The sequence below is a fragment of the Tiliqua scincoides genome, chromosome 8, assembly GCF_035046505.1.
Source record: "Tiliqua scincoides isolate rTilSci1 chromosome 8, rTilSci1.hap2, whole genome shotgun sequence".
In the NCBI taxonomy this organism is placed as follows: Eukaryota; Metazoa; Chordata; class Lepidosauria; order Squamata; family Scincidae; genus Tiliqua; species Tiliqua scincoides.
In genome coordinates, this window is record NC_089828.1 from 60,286,482 (window position 1) to 60,304,471 (window position 17,990).

Sequence of the window (17,990 nt, forward strand, 5' to 3'; positions counted from 1 at the left end):
GTCATGCAGGAAACCCGGCTCAGCAGTTCCTGGACTCTGAACTGGAGGCAAGACACTCCAGCCTGACTGACAAGGCCTCACCCCTCTGGACCATGCCTGGCTTCCAAGCAGGCACCAACCATTCATCTCCAGCACAGTCAGTGCAGACAAGGCTTTGCACAGAGAGGAGATTCCTGGGCTCAACACTCTGGCCAGTCCTGCTACTTCACAGTTGTGCCTTATGGCTGTGAGTGTGCAGTGTGCTCAGCCTGTTGGACTTCTGTCCATATCCTGTAGCCGCCCTGCGGGTAAGGCAAGCAAGGGCCATTCTTCCCATACTGCGGGCAGGAAACAGGCCGCGAGGGAGGGAGTGGCTCGCCTGAAGTCACCCAGGGAGTCCATGGTGGAGGTGCACTGGCCCTGGGGAAGTCCTGGTTCGCAGCTCTGCCTCACCACCACCACACTGCTCCAGCCACCCTGTGCTGTGGAAGGCCAGGTACTGGCTCTGTAGATGGACACCAGCAGGCCTGTCAGGTGCCAAGGGAGGGGAGAGCAAGGCTGTCTTCCACATCCTACCCGGGTCCTGCAGACAGAGAGACTTTTGGAGGCAGCCCCTGCCATGGGAAGCAAGGGAGGGTCTGTGCCGCGTGCCCCAGGTGATACTCTGCTGAGGAGTCAGTCCTGCTCCCTCTCCCATGACTGGGCGAGCAGAAACCCCCCTGGCCTGGGCCGCTCGCTTGGCTGTGGCACCAGATGGAATGCCCTGCCCGTCCTGAAAGGGGTCTCTGTCCAGCCGCTGGGGTATCTCACCAGCCCCGTTTCTGAAGCAGAGTCAGGAGTTTCCAAAAGGGTCGAATGCAAGTTTCTCTCCCCATCTGCAGACTGCGGGATTCATGGGCATCCCCCCTCCTGCAGCTCAGGTGATGGAGGAGCCATGGCTGCAGAGCCATCTTGGGCCACCAGCCCCCCCAGCCACCCCTTAGAGCTGCTGTGCCCCACACTTGAAGGTCTGCTGGCTATCGGGGCTCACAGCCACCCTCTGTGAACATGCAGGAGCCATTGCCTCCCACGCCCTTGTGCATTGGGCAGTGCTCTCAAGTGGCACTGAAGGGACCCAAGGTTGGGTGGTGCTCGTGTTTGTGAATAAGGCACAGGAAATTGCACAACCATTTCGGGGCTGAAAAGCCCTTGCGGTGGGGCCTGCTCCATGTCGCAAAGACTCCCTGGGTCCTCCGCAGTCAGAAGTTGGCTGCCCTCCACCAGAGAGAGTGTCCTTGTTTCCCACCCCCACCCCAGGGCTCAGAGGCAGGGGCCAGCTGAACTGCCACATGCCCCAGGGGCCGAGTGCAGAGCCCTGGACTCTGCTGGCCTGGCAGAGGTTGGCGCAGGCTGGGCCTTCTGCAGCTGCCCAGGAGTGGGGACTGAGCCAGATGCTCAGCAAGGAGACGTGCTTTGGAAGTGTGCCTTGAAGGAGCCGGGACAGGCCTTGTGCTCTGGCCCTCAGACTTTGCCTTCACGTGCATTTCCTCTGGCCGGGCCAAGGGCAGTGGCAGCAGCTGCTCAGAGACCCTTTTCTTGGGCAACTACTGTCTTTTTTCCAGAGTGAAGGAGCAGGAGGGAAATTGCCCCAAGGTGAACATGGCCTCTCCTGTTCCAGAAACCGGGAGGAGCATCAAGTGCGTGCATGCTCACGAATGCAACGGGGGAGGGGGTTGTTTCAGGGGTCAAGCCAACTATTTTTTGCGGTGGCCAGAAAGCCTGGCTCCATTAGCTCCAGCCCACCCCTTGACTGAAGATTTGCCTGGCTCTGGGTCCCATTGCTTTCCTGGGGCAGGCAGCGACCCAGCACTGCCTCCAGTGGCCCAGGAGCCAAGCAGAGCTGCTCAGCTGAGGGGGCACCAGGACCCATGAGAGGGGGTAAAGGGGGTAATTTGTACCACAGTGCATTGTTAAAAAGGGGGCCCAAGAGCCAAAGGGGGGCCCAGAAATTTCCTGAGAACTTACATTTCCCTTCTCATCCAGACTTACTGTACGCATTGGATGCTGGGGGCACTCCCTCAGGCGCTTTCCATTCTAGTGTGAGCCTATATATGATGTTGCTAATTTTCTGCAATGGTTTTGTATATTTAAAAGATTTTAAAGAGACTTAGGAGTGTTTGGTTTTCCATTTTAGTGTATCTAGCTGCCAGTGCCACACAAACAGGTAGATGTGGGCACCAAAAACTATTCTGGCTGTTGCCACTCTCCGCTTGCTTTGTTATGCCCCCCGCCTTTGGGAAAGGGCCCAAAATAAACATTGTACCCCCTGATAAGATTCCTCTCAGAGGCCTGGGGAATATACTGTACCTTCTGGCCATGATCAGGGAGGGGGCACTCTTCTCCAGGCAGCCTTTGTGAATACAGAGGTTGGGGGGGTGCCCGCAATGGATTTGAGCCTTGGTCCAGCAACTCTCAGGACACAATGCAGCTATGTCCAGCTGTGGATATGATCAGAGGCTGCACCACCTTCCTTCAGACAGAGAAAATGTGTTAGACGTTTGGGTAGAACCAGAGAGAAGCCAAGGAAGGGCAATGGTCTGTTCCTTTGCCAAAGTTCTTTGGTGTTCTGCACCACGTGTCCCAAGCCAAGCGGTGACAGGCCCACGGTGCAGCTCATGCTGCCTCCTTCCCAACTCCAGGCCTGTAGACCCCCCCAAGAGTCTCCCACCCATCCAACTACTCCCAGCAAATGCAGGCCCAGCCCAAGCCCCTTTTTCAGCCAAGTCCCTCATGCTGCGTCCCTCCTATTTCCAACTCCATACAGAGAAAGCAAATTGGCCAGAATTCAGGTCAGCCACAGTGCTGCAATAACTTCAGGCAGGATGCTGCATGTGTGACACAACATTTTCAGTCTTCTTCATTTTCCAGTGTGCACATGCAGAGTGGCTGCACAGCCCAGAGGAAGAGGGGGGGCCTCGCCATGCTGGAGGACTGCACATGTTCTCTCCCTGAGATGTTGTGGACACACCAGGAGAGCAAGGCCAGACCAGGAGGCTGGCTGCCACCTGGCCTCAGTCACCCCTTTGCATTCCTCTCCCAAGACCTGCCTTGTTGGGGGAGAACAATTGGGGGCAAAACAAGAGAAGCACCGGCTACCTGAGGAAGCAAGCAGGCTCCATGGAGAGCAGCCCCCAGAAGGAACTCCATGCCCCACTGAGCTGGACAGCAGCCTCTTGGCCAGGCTAAGGCTTCCCTGCCTTAGCTGTAGCACCCTCTTCCTGCCCCAGGCTGATCATCTCAAAGCACCATGTTCAAACTGCACACCAGGGAGCCCTTCCACTCCCCAGCAAGCAAAACAGGAAGTCAGAATGTCCCAGGCACCCCCCTCCCTACTTCCTGCCAAAAGTGGTGCACCTTGATCCTTGCATGGATGGCCCACATCTAGATGACACCTGGGAAGGGGGACCCAGAGCTAAGAGAGGCAGCACCAAGGGCCTGCCACAACTCTGAAAGGCAGGAGGGAGCTGGCTTAGAAAAGGATGAACTCCCACGCCACCGTTGCTGGGAGCTTTCATGTGAGGCCACCATGTGCAATTCCAAGGACCTCACCACAACCAGCTGCTCCTAACTGGGGACCAGGCTGCACCATGTCCAGTTTCCTGCTGCCTCACCAGACTAGTCCCAGGGCTGGAGGAAGTGTGGCCATCAGTCTCCATGTCAGCAGCAATCACACGTGGCCTTCTACTGGCAAAAGGAGAACCACAATAAAGGGCGTTTGGGTCTTGGAGTGAATCAGTCAGAAGGCACTCCTGCACCAAGTGGTTGACCCTGGGCTGGGCCACTCACCAGGCCTCCCTCTCTCTCAGCAGCTTCAAGAGGGGCACAGAGCAACCCAGTTGTGACAGGAGGAGCCTGGCCGGCCACCCAGCTGTCCATAGGCTTTGCTCTGGGGCAAGGATCCCCTGAGCAAGGAAGTGGTCTGACTTCCAGGCTCGAGTGCCAAGGAAGTGGTCAGACACCAGCCAGGCTCGAGTGCCACCACACAAATGTTGCCCATCACTGAAGAAAGTTGTCCGTGAAGGGGTGGAGCCCGCTTGCCCACTCGAGTCCTTGTGCCTCCCTTTCCACCGAGCCTGCAGTGCCACAGCGATTTGGCCAATGCAAGCAGTAGCAAGGCTCTGCTGCCGCCAACGAGGCTTCAAAGGCAGCACACAGGTGATGCGCTTGAGGGCACACATCAGACCTCCTTTTCCTGTCACTGGCCCTCCGCCATGTGAAGGGGGTCAGCCAGGCCCATAGCCAGGATCCTAGAGGTGGGGGGGCGACTTTTTTCAAGGGGGGCAATGATCTCAGGTATCTATACTGGTGGGCAAAATGAAAGGATAAGTCTGGAGAAACATCAAACACCCAAAACTCCCCCAAATTTCATGAAGAGAAAATAAGGTGGGTTTTTTTTGAAAGAGGCATTCATTAGCTGTAAAGTTGTAACAATAATTTGCATAGAATAAATGCATCTCGGCATGCCATGTAAAATGTATTGCCTACATAGAAATAACATGCAACATATCCATTCATTTAAACACCAGTGCAATACACAACCCTGCAAAATTAAAACATATTATTATTATTATTATTATTATTATTATTATTATTATTATTATTATTATTATTATTGTGATGCAGGTAGTATTTACTTGTAATGAAAGTGCCTATTTAACACCTATATAGCACCTATCTAACACCTGTATAATGCCTATCTAGTGCCTATGCAGCACCTATCTAGCTCCTAACACCTATCTAGCACCTATTTAACACCTATCTAACACCTATCTAGTGCCTATTTAACACCTATCTAGCACCTATATAACGCCTATCTAGCGCGTATAGCCTACAGTTCTGAGAGTTGAATCTCCTTAGAATCAGGCGTGGATCCAGTGTCTGTTTGGAAAGGGCCATGAGCACTACCTTCAGAGCCCACATCAACCAGGCAGGTAGCTGGTAACCAACCTGGGCTTATCCCTTCTGTGGACATTTGCTGGGCAGGCAGACCTGGGTCTGGGCTCCCACCTGGACTTGGAGCCCAGGTCTACCTGCTGTGTAGACCTGGGCTCCTGCTTGAGCTTATCGCTTCTGTGGACATTTGCTGGGCAGGCAGACCTGGATCTAAGCTCCCACCTGGACTTGGAGCCCAGGCCTACCTGCTGTGTAGACCTGGGCTCCTGTTTGAGCTTATAGCCTACATAAGAACATAAGAAGAGCCCTGCTGAATCAGGCCAAAGGCCCATCTAGTCCAGCTTCCTGTATCTCACAGTGGCCAACCAAATGCTTCAGGGAGCACACAAGACAGCAAGACACAACCTGCATCCTGGTGTCCTCTCCTGCATCTGGCATTGAGGTAGCCTACTTCTAAAATCAGGAGCTTGCACATACCTATCATGACTTGTAACCTGTGATGGACTTTCCTCCAGAAATTTGTCCAATCCCCTCTTAAAGGTGTCTAAGCAAGTTGCCATCACCACTTCCTGTGGCAAGGAGTTCTACAGACTAATTACTCGTACACGCTGGGTAAATAAATATTTTCTTTTGTCCGTCCTAACTCTCCCAACACTCAATTTTAGTGGATGTCCTCTGGTTCTAGTGTTATGTGAGAGGGAAAAGAACATCTCTCTAGCCAACCCTTGCATAGTTTTATATGTCCCCCCTCAGGCCTCTGTGGTTATTTACTGGGTGGGCAGACCTGGGCTCCCGCCTGGACTTGAAGCCCAAGTCTACCTATTTGGGTAGACCTGGGCTCCTGATTGAGCCGAAAGCCTCTGTGGCTGTTTGCTGGGTGGGTAGACCAGCCAATCTCTCATTCCAGTCAATCTCCTTGACACTTGCCCAGTGGGTGTTCCCAACACCTGATTTTGCTCTCCGTCCTGGCGGGTGCCCTTCCCTGCTGGCAGGACAGTTGGGGGGATTTGCACCCATGGCCTCCCCCAGATCCGCCCCTGCTTAGAACCTTTCCCACACTTAAGTTCTTGGTTCTCTTTAGCTCAAATGCTTTCCATGTTTTCTCCCACCAGAAAAAAGGGTCTCCCCAGCCCCAAGCAGCAGCCATTAATTTTAAAAGTATATCTGAAAGGCAAGAACCTGCCCCCAAGATTTCTCCAACAGAAACATTTCTCCCTGCCCCCCCCACAGCAGTACCATTATAGTAATTAGCATGTTCCACAGTAGAAGAAATAGCCCCCTCCCTTCCCCCAGCCAGTACAAGGAGAAATCTCTCCCAACCTTCTTGTAGCTGCTCTTGACCAGCTCCGCTCTCCACGTGCTCTGGATGGGGCAGGGTGACCAGAGGTCATAACTTCCAAGGAGCCCCCCCAGGACCCTGTTCCACTCACTCTACACACATGCACTCAATCTCCTCCCCAATCCCTGCCAGAAGCACCGAACCCTCTTCCTTCCTGTGCACAAAAAACGTTGCAAAAAGGGCTTCAAATCACCCCCAACTGATGCCAGATTAAATAAAGAGGAAAGGTTTGGAAAAAATGCTAGGGGGGCAAACTGCTGGCTTGGGGGGGCAAAGCCCCCCTGGCCCTCCCTAGCTATGGCCCTGAGGTTAGCAGCACTTGAAACTAGAGTAGACCCTCTTCCAGCTTCAGAAATGCAAAACACCTTGAAGAAAAACTGCTGGGAAATTTGGCTTCTGCTTGAGCATCCAAAGCCATGACTGCATCGCCCTTCTGAGAAGGTGGCACAAGGTCAGCAGCTGGCTGGAAAGGGCAGCTGCTGGCTGCGCCCCCTAGTTCTGCCTTGAATTCTGCAAGAGCACAGGAGACACCAGCTCAAGCCACACTACAGGGCTGTCTTTGCATCCAAACCTTCCTGGTCTGCCTTTCTCCAGCCCACCACTCAGGAGGAGACTGCCGTGTCTGCCCCTCATCTCTGTGCTCACCTGAGCAAAGCACTTCCCCCACCCTCAGGCACACCTGGCTCTGCCAAGCTGGACACCACCATAGCTTCTGGCCACTGGTCCGCCAAGGGTGGGGCCACCAGCACTGCTCCTGCATGCGCAGCTGTTCCCATGTCACACACGTGTCCCCGTGCGCGCGCACACACTCACTCCAAGTGGGGGAATGTGACACCTTTCCAGTTTATTCAGAACCATCAATAGCAAGGAAAAGGCGCCGACTTTAGAATGGCTGCCAAGGAAAGAGACCTGCTTGCAAATGGCTGCACGTTGCATGAGTGGAGGTAAGTGGGGAGAGCAAGCAAGAAGGCTCTGGGAGGGGGCAGCCTGTCCAGGTGTCCTCTCCCGCAGGGCAGGGGAAATCGACAATTGCAGGGAGGGAGGGATTACCAGTGGCGTGACAGGTCCGTCCAAGCAGCAGGGGAGTGGGCCACTTCCAGAGGGGGGATGAGTGCAGCAGGAAGGGCATTCCTTTGAGTCAGGGAAGGCAGCCCCGAGGTGGCCACTAGGGCAAGGGGCTCCACAGGAGGCCTTCTGACCAACCAGGGGCAGGCTTGGAAGGTGCCTCTACAGCAAAGAGAACTCCAAACATGCAGCAGGGACACCCCCACTGAAAACTCTGTCTCCAGGGAGGGGCAGTGACAGGCACAGAGGAACAGGCAACTGTTGGCACAGAGGAAACAAAAGCCTGTCTGGGTGGGCAACAGAACCTGGCACTTCTCCTGGGTATGCACCAAGGAGCTTCTTGGCCTTGACTGGGTTCAGGTGTGTCCTTCCAGGAGGACACAGAAGGCTTGATTCCCACATTGTTACCAAGCAACAAAAAGGGGCTTTCAGGATGTCTTTCATAGGATACCCTCCCTGGCTCTTGCTTGGGATGACCTCCCCTGCTCCAGCGGCCTTCCCCCTCAGACGATGCCACTCATGTGGAAGCCTGGCTGCTCCCTGTCCCCCAGAAGACCTGGCTTTCCCCTTCATGTGGGAGGGCTACAGAACGGTGCCTTTCATGGTACTTTATGTCACCGCGAGCCTCTGGGAGTTGTTTCCGTGGGCAAGAAAAGCAGGCAGGCGTGTTTCAAACTACATATTTTTCACTATTTCCACTCCTTTGGAGCAGGGAGAGACATGGGGCTGAAGGGGAGGCGTTTCAGCTACAGAAGTGACCCTCCCAGCCCTCCAATGGCTCTTTGTTCCTGTGGGTTGCCTCATTTCTTTAAACGGCTGTCTTCTGTGGCACAGGAACTGGGAGCCGCTGACACCAGCTGCCAAAATAATGGCACCATTCGCACAGCGAGCGGCCTGGGCTTTCAAGGGCTGCAGCAGCTTGACAACAAAGGAATTAGGTCATCCTGCAAGGCTAGCACCAGGCTGCGAAATCTGCATGCTGGGAAGGAGCAACAGGTGGGGGGGCAGAACACAAGACCCCTCCCACCACGAAGGGGTGGCCCTGCCAACTCCCCAAGTGAAAAGCTCGCCTCCACTGACCTGAGCGCTCCTCAGCCCTCCAGGCAACTCTGCAAGTCTACCTTCCCACCCTTCAGGTCTACCTTCAGCCCCTGCAGGTCCCCTCCAGCTGAAAGCCCGTCACTCCTGGAGCACTCTTCACCCCCGCAGGCCACAGCCCACTGTCTTCACTGTGGACACCCAAACAGAAGCCAGGTGTTGGGCCTTGGCAGAGCAGGGGGACTCAGGCACATCTCCCTCCTGCTGGGCACTTGCATGGCCTCAACACCAGGTGCTCTCGAAGACAGACACACAGGCAGAGGGGAGGCTTACATGTAGCTACAAACAACTGAGGAGAGCAACTGCTTAGCCCAGTCCATTGCTAGCAGCTACTGACGTAGGAAGCCGGTTTCCAAGGAAAGAAAGGGCTTTCCCGCCACCTCGGTACCCTCAGCAGACACACAAGCCTTTCTAGAGGACAAATCCTGGCAACCAACCCAGTACTGGCCACACTCAGAAGGCCCACTTCCTGCCATGTCAGCACTGGCCAAAGGCAAGCAGCCAGTCCTCTCAGTTTCGGTGGTTCTCCACACGAGGCCTTGAATAGTTCAGAACAGGCCCTCTGCAGCGCAGTGAGCAGTACTTTCGAGAGCATGGAGTCCCCCCCTCTTTGCACAGGGGACAAAAGTCTAGCATTCCAGGCAGGAGTCCCAGACAGCTGAGCTGGTGGGTGTCGTGCTTTTCTTAGCCAGTCGGTTTTTGAAGAGGAAGCCCCATCTCAGTGCCACCTGCTGTCTTTGCTCTCAGATGCTGACTTGGCGAGGGCTACGCGCTGGATACAGGCCAGAAAGCAAACGCGCACAGGAGGAGGAATTCCAAAAGGAACCAGCATGGAGCAAAAGGCTGCAGTTGTTTGAACGCAAAAGGTGTTTTCTTGACACTCCCGTGTTTAAATGGTCACAGCAACATTTTAAGGCAGAACTGCCGGTGTGAGAGAGATTGCCCACCTAGGGCGACATCTCACTCTTCAGCATTGCCAACAGAACCGACAAGGAGCATGGTGATGTGCTCCGCCAGTTGGGCTGAAGTCAGAAATCTAGACTCTGGGCTGGAGTCTGGCTAGCTCCTGTTCAGACAAGACCCTGCTGGAGAGGGAGGGGTCTTGTGCTGCTTCTGCTATTGCTTCACCAAGACAGCAACTGCCTTGACTTCCCTTTTTGGGCTTAGGCTGTTGCATTGGTGTGACATATTAATGGCAGGCAGGCAGAGTGGAGGGGGGGAATTCTTCTCCCCTTCACTGCTTGTAAAACAGCTTCCTCTGCTCAGCAACTCCAGTCACCACGTCCAAGCAGCAGTGATGCTCCCAAGGCCTTTTGGCATTTTGTTGCTGTAGCTGAAGCCCTAGACGGAATGAACCTGCAAGCAGGAAACATGGGCGCATTGCGGAGCTGCTCTGACCACCTCAAAAGGTCACCAGGTTCTGCTCAGGGGTCAGCAGCAGCAGATGTGTCTGCATGACACCCAACCCCTTGTCAAAGGCATCCCGACTACCCCACCTGTCCATCAACGGAGCGAGCCCAACCCTGCCGATTTGCACACCAGCTCCAGCACGGCTCTCCTGGGGTAGTGGGGCCCTGTGCACCAGGGACCTGTGGTGGGTGGGGAGGCAGGGGAGGCGTCACCGCCCTGTGAGGTGTGCCAGCCAACCAACTCACAGTGTATGGAGAGTGGAGTGCGCAGAGCACATGGGTTGTGAGTGCTTGCACATCACACAGGGCAGTGGTGGTGCTTTGCAAAGGCCTGCGGTGGGGAGGCTCTGCCTCACCTGCCTCCCCACCCACCGAACATCCTTGCTGTGCATGCCCTGGCAGCACTGCAGCCCCCACCGACCAGCAGCCTGGATCTCTGCGTGCCCATGTGGGGCCCCTTCAGCCACTGGTGGGCCTGGCTAGGGGGCAAACGGGGCAAAAGCCAGGGTGCTGAGGCCAGGCAGCCTGGGGAGGGGCGCTGAAGCTGCTTCCCTCCGCCCCCTGAGCTCACTGCCCGCCCCCCCAGCCACTGCCCTCCCATCGCTGCCACCTGCTCCGCCTTTGGTTTCCCTTCATAATTTTGCAATGTGCTCAGCTAAGGTGTGTTTTCCTCCCTTCACAAGTCTCCAGCCGGCCAAGCCAATCACCACCCAGCTTTTTTCTCCTGGAACAGTACAGACCACTTCACTGGCTGATCGCCAGCCAATCAGGAGCCGCCCTCCTTCTGCAGCCCCGCCCTCTCAGCCATTCATTCTCATTCCACATGCTACTGCTGGCTGCTGCTGACTTCCAGGGTCAGCACAGATTTGGGGCGCAATCCTAGCTGGGTCTACTCAGAAGTAAGTCCTATTTTGTCCAATGGGGCTTACTCTCAGGAAAGTGTGGGTAGGATTGCAGCCTCTGTTGGCCCCAACTAGAGGGTGGTTTAAAAGAAAAGCATCCTGTTGCAAGTACTGCTTCGCTCAGTCGGGGAGTCAAGAGAACTGAATTATTTAGCTTCTTCCAAAAAAAAGAGTTAATTTTCTTGTTTGAGAAGTGAGTAGTACAGCACCTGCTGGCCATTAAAACAGGATTTATAATTTGGGGAGGAGGGATGCAGAGCTGGATTATTTAGCTTTTAAAAAAAATTTTCTTGTTTGAGAAAACGAGCAGTGACCAGGTCTTGCAGCCACCCCTCCCTGCCAATATTTCTTAACCGAGCATGTACTTAGTCTGTGGAACTCTTTGTCACAGGATGTACTGATGGCAACTTGCCTAGATGCCTTTAAGAGGGGATTGGCCAAATTTTGGAGGAAAAGTTCATTACGGGTTACAAGTCATGGTAGGTATGTGCAAGCTCCTGGTTTTAGAGGCAGGCTGCAGATTTTAGATTGCCAGATGCAGTTGAGTCTGTTGTCTTGTGTGCTCCCGGGGGCATTTGGTGGGCCACTGTGAGATACAGGAAGCTGGACTAGATGGTCCTATGGCCTGATCCAGTGGGGCTGTTCTTATGTTCTTAATATTAGAAGCCACTAAGCATTCATAATCTGCTGAGAGGCAGGGAATTGGTTGTCTGTTATACACTGTTACTCTGTGCTACTGTTAATAATAATAAACATATATGCAGTAAAAAATGAAGACCTAAACTTAATGAGTAATGCTGCTGATCAGGGCCTAGGAGAGGGGGATAAAGGGGGTAATTTGTACCCAGGGTCAGGGTCAGAAAGGGGGCCCAGGAACCAAAGGAGGGGGCCCAGATAGTTCTTGGGATATTATGTTTTCCAATCTCACCCAAACTCACTGCCTGCACATGATGCTGGGGGCACAACCACATGCATGAAGTGGCAACTGCTGCTACAAGCCATGCACACCGGGCCCAGGAATGCATCCATGACCCGCGCTAACAGAATCAAATCTGGGAGGAAACTGGCCTGCTACAGTAGCTTTTTGGCTTGTGGATCCCATAACCATGAAGGAGTGTATAGGGCCACGATTTTCAACCTTTTCCATCTCATGGCTCTAAAATTTAGTCAAGGCACTAAAATTGTCAAGGCACACCATCAGCTTTTTGATAATTGCCAAGGCACACCATGCTGCCAATGGGGGGCTCACATCCCCATTGGCCCTACTAATAAATGACTTTCCCCCAAATTCCTGTGGCACACCTGTGAACCACTCACGGCACACCAATGTGCCATGGCACAGTGGTTGACAATGGCTGGTATAGGGCTTCAGGGGCTACAGCTGCTGCAGAAGTTCATGTTGGTGTACACAGCACACTGTCCATTCTAGTGCAAGCCTGATGATGCTAATTTTCTGCAATGGATTTTCTATATTTCAAAGATTTTAGAGAGACTTAGCAGTGTGTTTGGGTTTCCATATTACTTTATCTAGCTGCCAATGCCGCTTGGTTGGATAGAACTGGGCTCTGCATCAAGAAGCCTGGTAGACCTGGCCTCCAAAGACTGTTTTGGCTGTCAGCACCCTCCCCCAGCTTATTTGGCCCCCTGTTCTGCCTGCCCCATCGCCCCCCCTCCTTCGGGAAGGGGCCCAAAAGAAACTTTGTACCCCCTGATAAAATTCTTCTCAGAGGCCCTGCTGCTGATGCTTTATTCTAAGTCTGCCACTTAGGCAGCTATCTGTGGGAAACAGAGACAAAGAAAGCAGGACTAAATTGGCCTTGCCTTAGGTTGGCACACGTCTCTTTTGCTGGCCTTGTGGTTTTCACCATGCCCAGAAGTCTGGGTTTGCTTGCTGCAGTGGTGTAGCCTTGAAATCATTTGTCAGATGTGAGATGGCTAACGCTGCTGTGTTGTGCTGCTTCTCCAATAGTGGTGTCTACCTGAGGCTGCTTTCTGTGGGAAACAGAGGTGCTAGATTGGCCTTGCCCTGGCCTGTTTCCATGCTGTCTTGTGAACCACTCACACAAGTCTCTTTTGCTTTCAGTGAACTCACACGCACATGTCTGTTTTGCTGTCAGTGTCTCACTAACAGTGCAAATCTGCTCTTGTGGTTTTGTGCCATAAATATCTACGTTGCTGTGGGTGTGTCCAGCAGGGTTCTTCGCTATGCTCTCAAGCAGTCCAGTGCTGCAAATCGAGTCTTCTGAGCAACATTAATGTGCTGCTGTGCTGCTTGTCCAATGTGGTGCTGTCTGCCTGAGGCAGCTGTGTGTTAGGCAGCTTTTTAAAATCACACAGTTTGCAAATAATAAATTTAATTAAATGGGGGGGGGGCAAAATTTTAGTTTGCCCCTGGTGACAGATGGCCGCTGCCTTCAGCCCCTCATGGACCCAACTCTGCCCCCCTGGTCCAAACAAGCTTCCCCTCCCATTTCCGCCTCCCCGCAAGGCAGAGCCAGGCCAAGGAGGAGGCGGGGCCACGCAAAGCCAGCCCCGCCTCCTCGCCGGCGGACAGAGGTCTGGCGGCCCGCGGGATCCTCTGCTGCGCGCCCAGACCAGCCAGGTCCTGCTCTGCCCACCGCCTGGGGCCGCGCGGGAGTCTCCTGTCCGGCGCCCGCAGCAGCAGCGGGCAGGTCCGCCCCGCAGCCCGCTCTCTCTCCCCATGCTCGGCGCGGGGCAGGAGGGGGCGGGCGGGGAGTGGTGGCCCTCGCTCGGGCTCAGCCCCGGCGGGCAGCAGCGCCTCCAGCACCCGTGTCTGCCAGGCCCCGGGCGGGCGGGCGGGCGGGCAGTGGGACCCGCCACACGCCCCTTCCTCGGCTGGGGGCGCGTGTATCCCCCCCGGGCAGCCGAGGGCTCTCGGAGCGGAGGCGCGCGGGCGGCGAAGGGGCGCCCTCCGGCACGGAGTATTGGGGGTGCGGGGCAGGCCTTCCCCCGATCCCCGCTGGCTGGCGGAACTGCCTGCCACCAGAAGCGCCTCTGGCAGGCGGCTGCTCCAGGAGCGGCCGCGTGCTGAGCCCGCCAGCGGGCCGCAAGGGAGGTCGGCCCGGAGCCCTTCGCGCGCGCAGCCTCCCCGGGGATTGAGAGGGCCGGCCTTGGCGGCCGCCGGCTGCGCTCGCGCTCGCGCTGCGGAAGGAGCCTCGGGGGTGTCCTCCGGCCGCCCCCGCCCGCCGCCCTTCCCTGGACTGGCTGTGCTCCAGCGGGGCGCTTGGGCCTCGGGCGGGCAGCGCTCTCCTGGGCCGCCGGAGCCCTGCGCTCGCCCGCGGGTCTGGCGGCCCGGGCGGCGCTGCAGCTGCCCGCTTCAGGGAGAGAAGGGGCTGCATAGGACGGCGGCCACGTCGGGTCGCTCCCCGCGGCCTTCCCTGTCCAGCCTAGAGGCGCCGGCAGGATCGGGCCGTCCGGTGTGATCCGGCTGGCCGAAAGGAATCTGAGCATGGGCAGAGTGCTTTTTCTGCCCGCCCAGGCTCGGAGGGTGCTCGGGCAAGGGGCCTGTTTTGACCCACACTTTGGGGAAGGGAGTTGACAAGAACAAGCGGCAGAGAAAGTTCAGAGAACAAAACTTTATAGATTAAGTTTACACCAGTAGAAAAACGCTGCCTCACAGCGGCATAAATAGAACAATGGGAGCAAATATCTTATTAAATACATTTAAGTTACGTGTTGCAAGTCCCTGAGCTGCACTCGTTTCCTGACTGCCCCGGGCGAGCAGCAGAGGCAGCAGGTGGGGTGTCCTGGCTGGACATGGCGGGAAGTGCTGCAGGCCCCACAGTGTCCTGGTCCGCAGCCACTGTTGGCTCCCCTCAGTTTCCTTGCAGGTCGTTCACGCGGTCCTGTACCCACTGCTCCCTGGGGTTGGCGCAGACCCCTCGGCCCTTAATTGTGATGAACCTGCAGAGAAGAGCGGGAGAGGGAGGTGAGACCCCTGCCCACTTCTGAGCCTAGTTGCCTTTTGCTGCCCTTTGGCACTTGGGCGTTGTGGCTGGAGAGGCTGGGGCTTTACTAGGACCTGCTTGTCAGAATTGTGCTGTTGATTCAACTGTCTTTTGATTGTTGTGAACTGGGCACCCTCAGTCCTGGGCGAGGAAGTCAGCCGATCAGTCGGCCAGTGCCGCAGTTTGCTAGGATTGCAGCAGCCCCTCTCCCCCCACAGAAGCCCCCTCCACCAACTTCTATCTTTGACCGTCTGTCCTGTGTTTGGGAGAGCCAGCCTTGGAATCCCCTGGCCCAGCCTACTTGGAGGGTGAGCACTCAGTCCCCCTGCTCCTCCATGCAGTTTCGTAAACCGCAGGACCCAAGTGTGAACCTGGTGCTTTAAAAACACGACCAAGAATGTGGAGGAATTGTGAGCGTTAGAAAATGTGCAGGCTTCAGCTCTTTGCTTTCTGAAATGCTGTAGGAGAGACACAGTTCTGGGTCTCAAGGGCTGCAGAAAGGAAGGGCCCCTGTGGCCTTCTGCCGAACTGTCTCCGAAGCCTCCACCAGCCCTTGCCTCTACTCAGGGCTGCTCCTCACTTGTCCCTCCTTTTGCCTCAGGAGGGGGGTTCTCTTGTCAAGAGGCGGTGAGTGGCTGATGTGAAAAACTTTCCTTCCACAGGGTTGAGCCCCCACTCCCTTGAGGAGCCTCTGGCCGTCAGAATTGGGGGGGGGGCTCAGCACATTTTCCCTCTTGTGCCCAAGAGTGAAAATTTGAAGGCTCACACCTTGAAGTGTTTGTGTCACCTCCACTCTCTACTCCACTCTCTCTCTCTCTCTGTGTGTAGCCTTGCTACAATTACAGCCACAAGAGCAGCACCAGCTTTCAGGTGGAACATTGAGGGCTGCAGGAATGAGGTGGTGCCTCAAGCATTAATGCCATGCTAAAAAGAAGACCAGCTGGGTTGGATGCGAACCCTTCCCAAGCGACTGTATGATCTGACCGCTGGCCAGAATAATGGTGAAAGGCAGCCACTGCCTCTCTTGGCTGCCTGGCCCTGTGCTCTTGCAGGTGAGGCTGAGACAGGGAGGGGAGGACTGTCTTCTAGCCCAGCGGGGCTCCATGTCCCACCCCCCCCTCCAAAAACAGCATGGAGTTCTTACTTACACGACTGCTGGCTGAGGGCATCTGCTGCTGCTTTCATAATAGTCCTTGATGAGTCTGCGCGGAAGTGGCTTTCCTGTGTATTTGTCACAGCAGGACACTGGTGGGAGTGCTAGAAGAGACCGGAGAGTGACGTGAGCAAAGGGCCTCTGGCAAGAGCAGGCCTTGGAGGACAAGGCCCTGAGAAGCATCATGCCTGCCCGGAACAAGGTCCCTCCCTGGAATCTGGCCTTCAAGACCAGAGGGAGGGGGGCTGCACTGGTGACTCAGTAATGTGTTTGTGTGAAGGCCCCGTGAGGACTTTCCCTGTGCCCAGACAGGTGCCTGGGCGGGTGTTCTTCCTTCATGCCCTGCTTGTGGGAAACCAGGGGCCGAGGGGAGGGATCCACCAAGTTCTCCTGGGGTTCTCATGCTCTCACACACAGGCTTCCCAAGGCAGGCTGCCTGCTGCTTTTCCCTTCCTCTCCTGCCCTTGCTCTGAGCCTGGCACGGAGGAGAGGGTCAAGGGTTGAGCCTTGGGGGAGCCCAGGCGGCAAATGGGTCAGGCAGTTCCACCAGCCCACATGACCCCGAGTAAGACACTTGGAATAACAGGACTCTGAACTTCAAAGGAGCCAGGAGGCTCCTGGACTCCCCTGCAGTGCCAGAGCCCTGGTGAGCACTCACCCAAGGCTGGAGGCAGAGAAGGGGGGGATGGTCCCCCCAACTGAGCTGGGAGCTCTGTGCATGGATGCCTGGAGGTGCCTGAAGACAAGGAGCCTGCTTGGGGTGGGTCTGCAGAAGTGAGCTCAGGAACCCCGGGGCACCCAGCGGGTGGTGGAATTAACCTGTGCTCAGCCCATAGCACTTGGTGGGATGGGGTGTGGGGAAGACGTCCTGCCTACAAAGTCTTCCTCTTCCCCTGAAAACTGCCCGAAACCCCGCAGCTCCTTTGGGTGAATTTCAGGGGGCGCAGCTGCAAGGCGATTCCCTTCTGTGTGAAATAGGCATGGGTCTTGGAGGGGGCATTTTTGGGTTGCCCTGCCCAGCCCAGAGCGAAGCAGAGACTGACCTGGAGCCGAGAAGGTGGAGGAGCAGAGAGCCAGGAGGAGGAGCAGTGCAGTGCAGCTGGCCGTGGCAGGGGTCTTCATGTCTCAGTGGTGAGAGGTGAGGGGCTGGATGTGGGGCTCTGGGTGGCTGCCTGCTGTCTGCTGCTGCTGCCAAGGGTCTTCCCCTATTTAAAGGGAGGCTGAGCAATCCTGGAAATTCCAGCTGATATCCGGAGGCAGAAAAACCTCTCGTCACTGCCAAGAAGGCTCTGACTGACTTGGCACCCAAAGGATCTCAGAAGGCTGACGCTGCAAGCTGGGTTGCATCATTAAGCGGAGCAGGAGGAGTGGGCCGGGGCAGGACTGAGGAGTCCACGGTGGGGAGCCACTGCCTTGTCATCACCCCCCAGCACTTTGCTGTGTCAATGGAAAAGAGTTGTCTTGCATCCGCAGGGCTCAGACTTCTGCAATCTGGGGAAGGGCCTTTGCCCCAAACGGAGAGACAAAGGAGATCTCGATTTGCTTGGCACTGAGATTAGCCGAGCGAACAACAGAGGCAGGTGCTGGAGAACCTCCTAGGGGATTTTTGTGGCCTGAGCGGAGGGGAATTGTCTGCCTAAAAACTGTGAGCTTGCACTTAAACATCTTTTGGCTCAATCCTGTCTGAACCCCCCCCCCCAACTGATGTAGCCATGCCACTGGAGTGAGTGCACACTACATCCTGTGGGGGGGGGGGCAGTCCCAAAGGTCTATGAGTTCCCTTGCTGGGGGGGGGGGGTAAGCCTGCATTGCTCAAATGGGTCTGCTCAGATTTGTATCTAGCTGTGGAAGTCCAAGCTGACTCAGGAAGGTGGATCGAGGCATGGAAGGGGGATAGGATGTTGGCAGTGCCTTTGCCTCCAATACCACCCCTCCCCTGCCTTGATTACCACCTCTGTGCCCCAGTCACTGCCCTGTTGCTCCCCCTCCCCACACTGTTCCGCCCACCCCGCCTCCTTCCCACCCCCCAGCATTGACTTACTGGCTCCGAAGGTCATTGCAAGACCACTGGCACTTGGCTGCAGCTGTTTGCAGTATCACCTTTTGTGACAGCTGTGAAGGACCTTGCACTGCCAGAACACTAGT

General features: G+C 55.8%; 1 protein-coding gene across 1 annotated transcript; it reads right to left on the reverse strand.

The window, feature by feature from the left end:
- Positions 1-14,347: 14,347 nt before the first annotated feature.
- Positions 14,348-17,010, reverse strand: LOC136659138 (C-C motif chemokine 4-like). The gene is made up of 3 exons (XM_066636227.1): positions 16,889-17,010; positions 15,841-15,949; positions 14,348-14,648 (listed from the first exon to the last, which is right to left on the reverse strand). Exons 1-3 carry the CDS (start codon positions 16,965-16,967, stop codon positions 14,561-14,563), a joined length of 276 nt encoding a protein of 91 aa, XP_066492324.1. The 5' UTR covers positions 16,968-17,010; the 3' UTR covers positions 14,348-14,560.
- Positions 17,011-17,990: the final 980 nt, after the last annotated feature.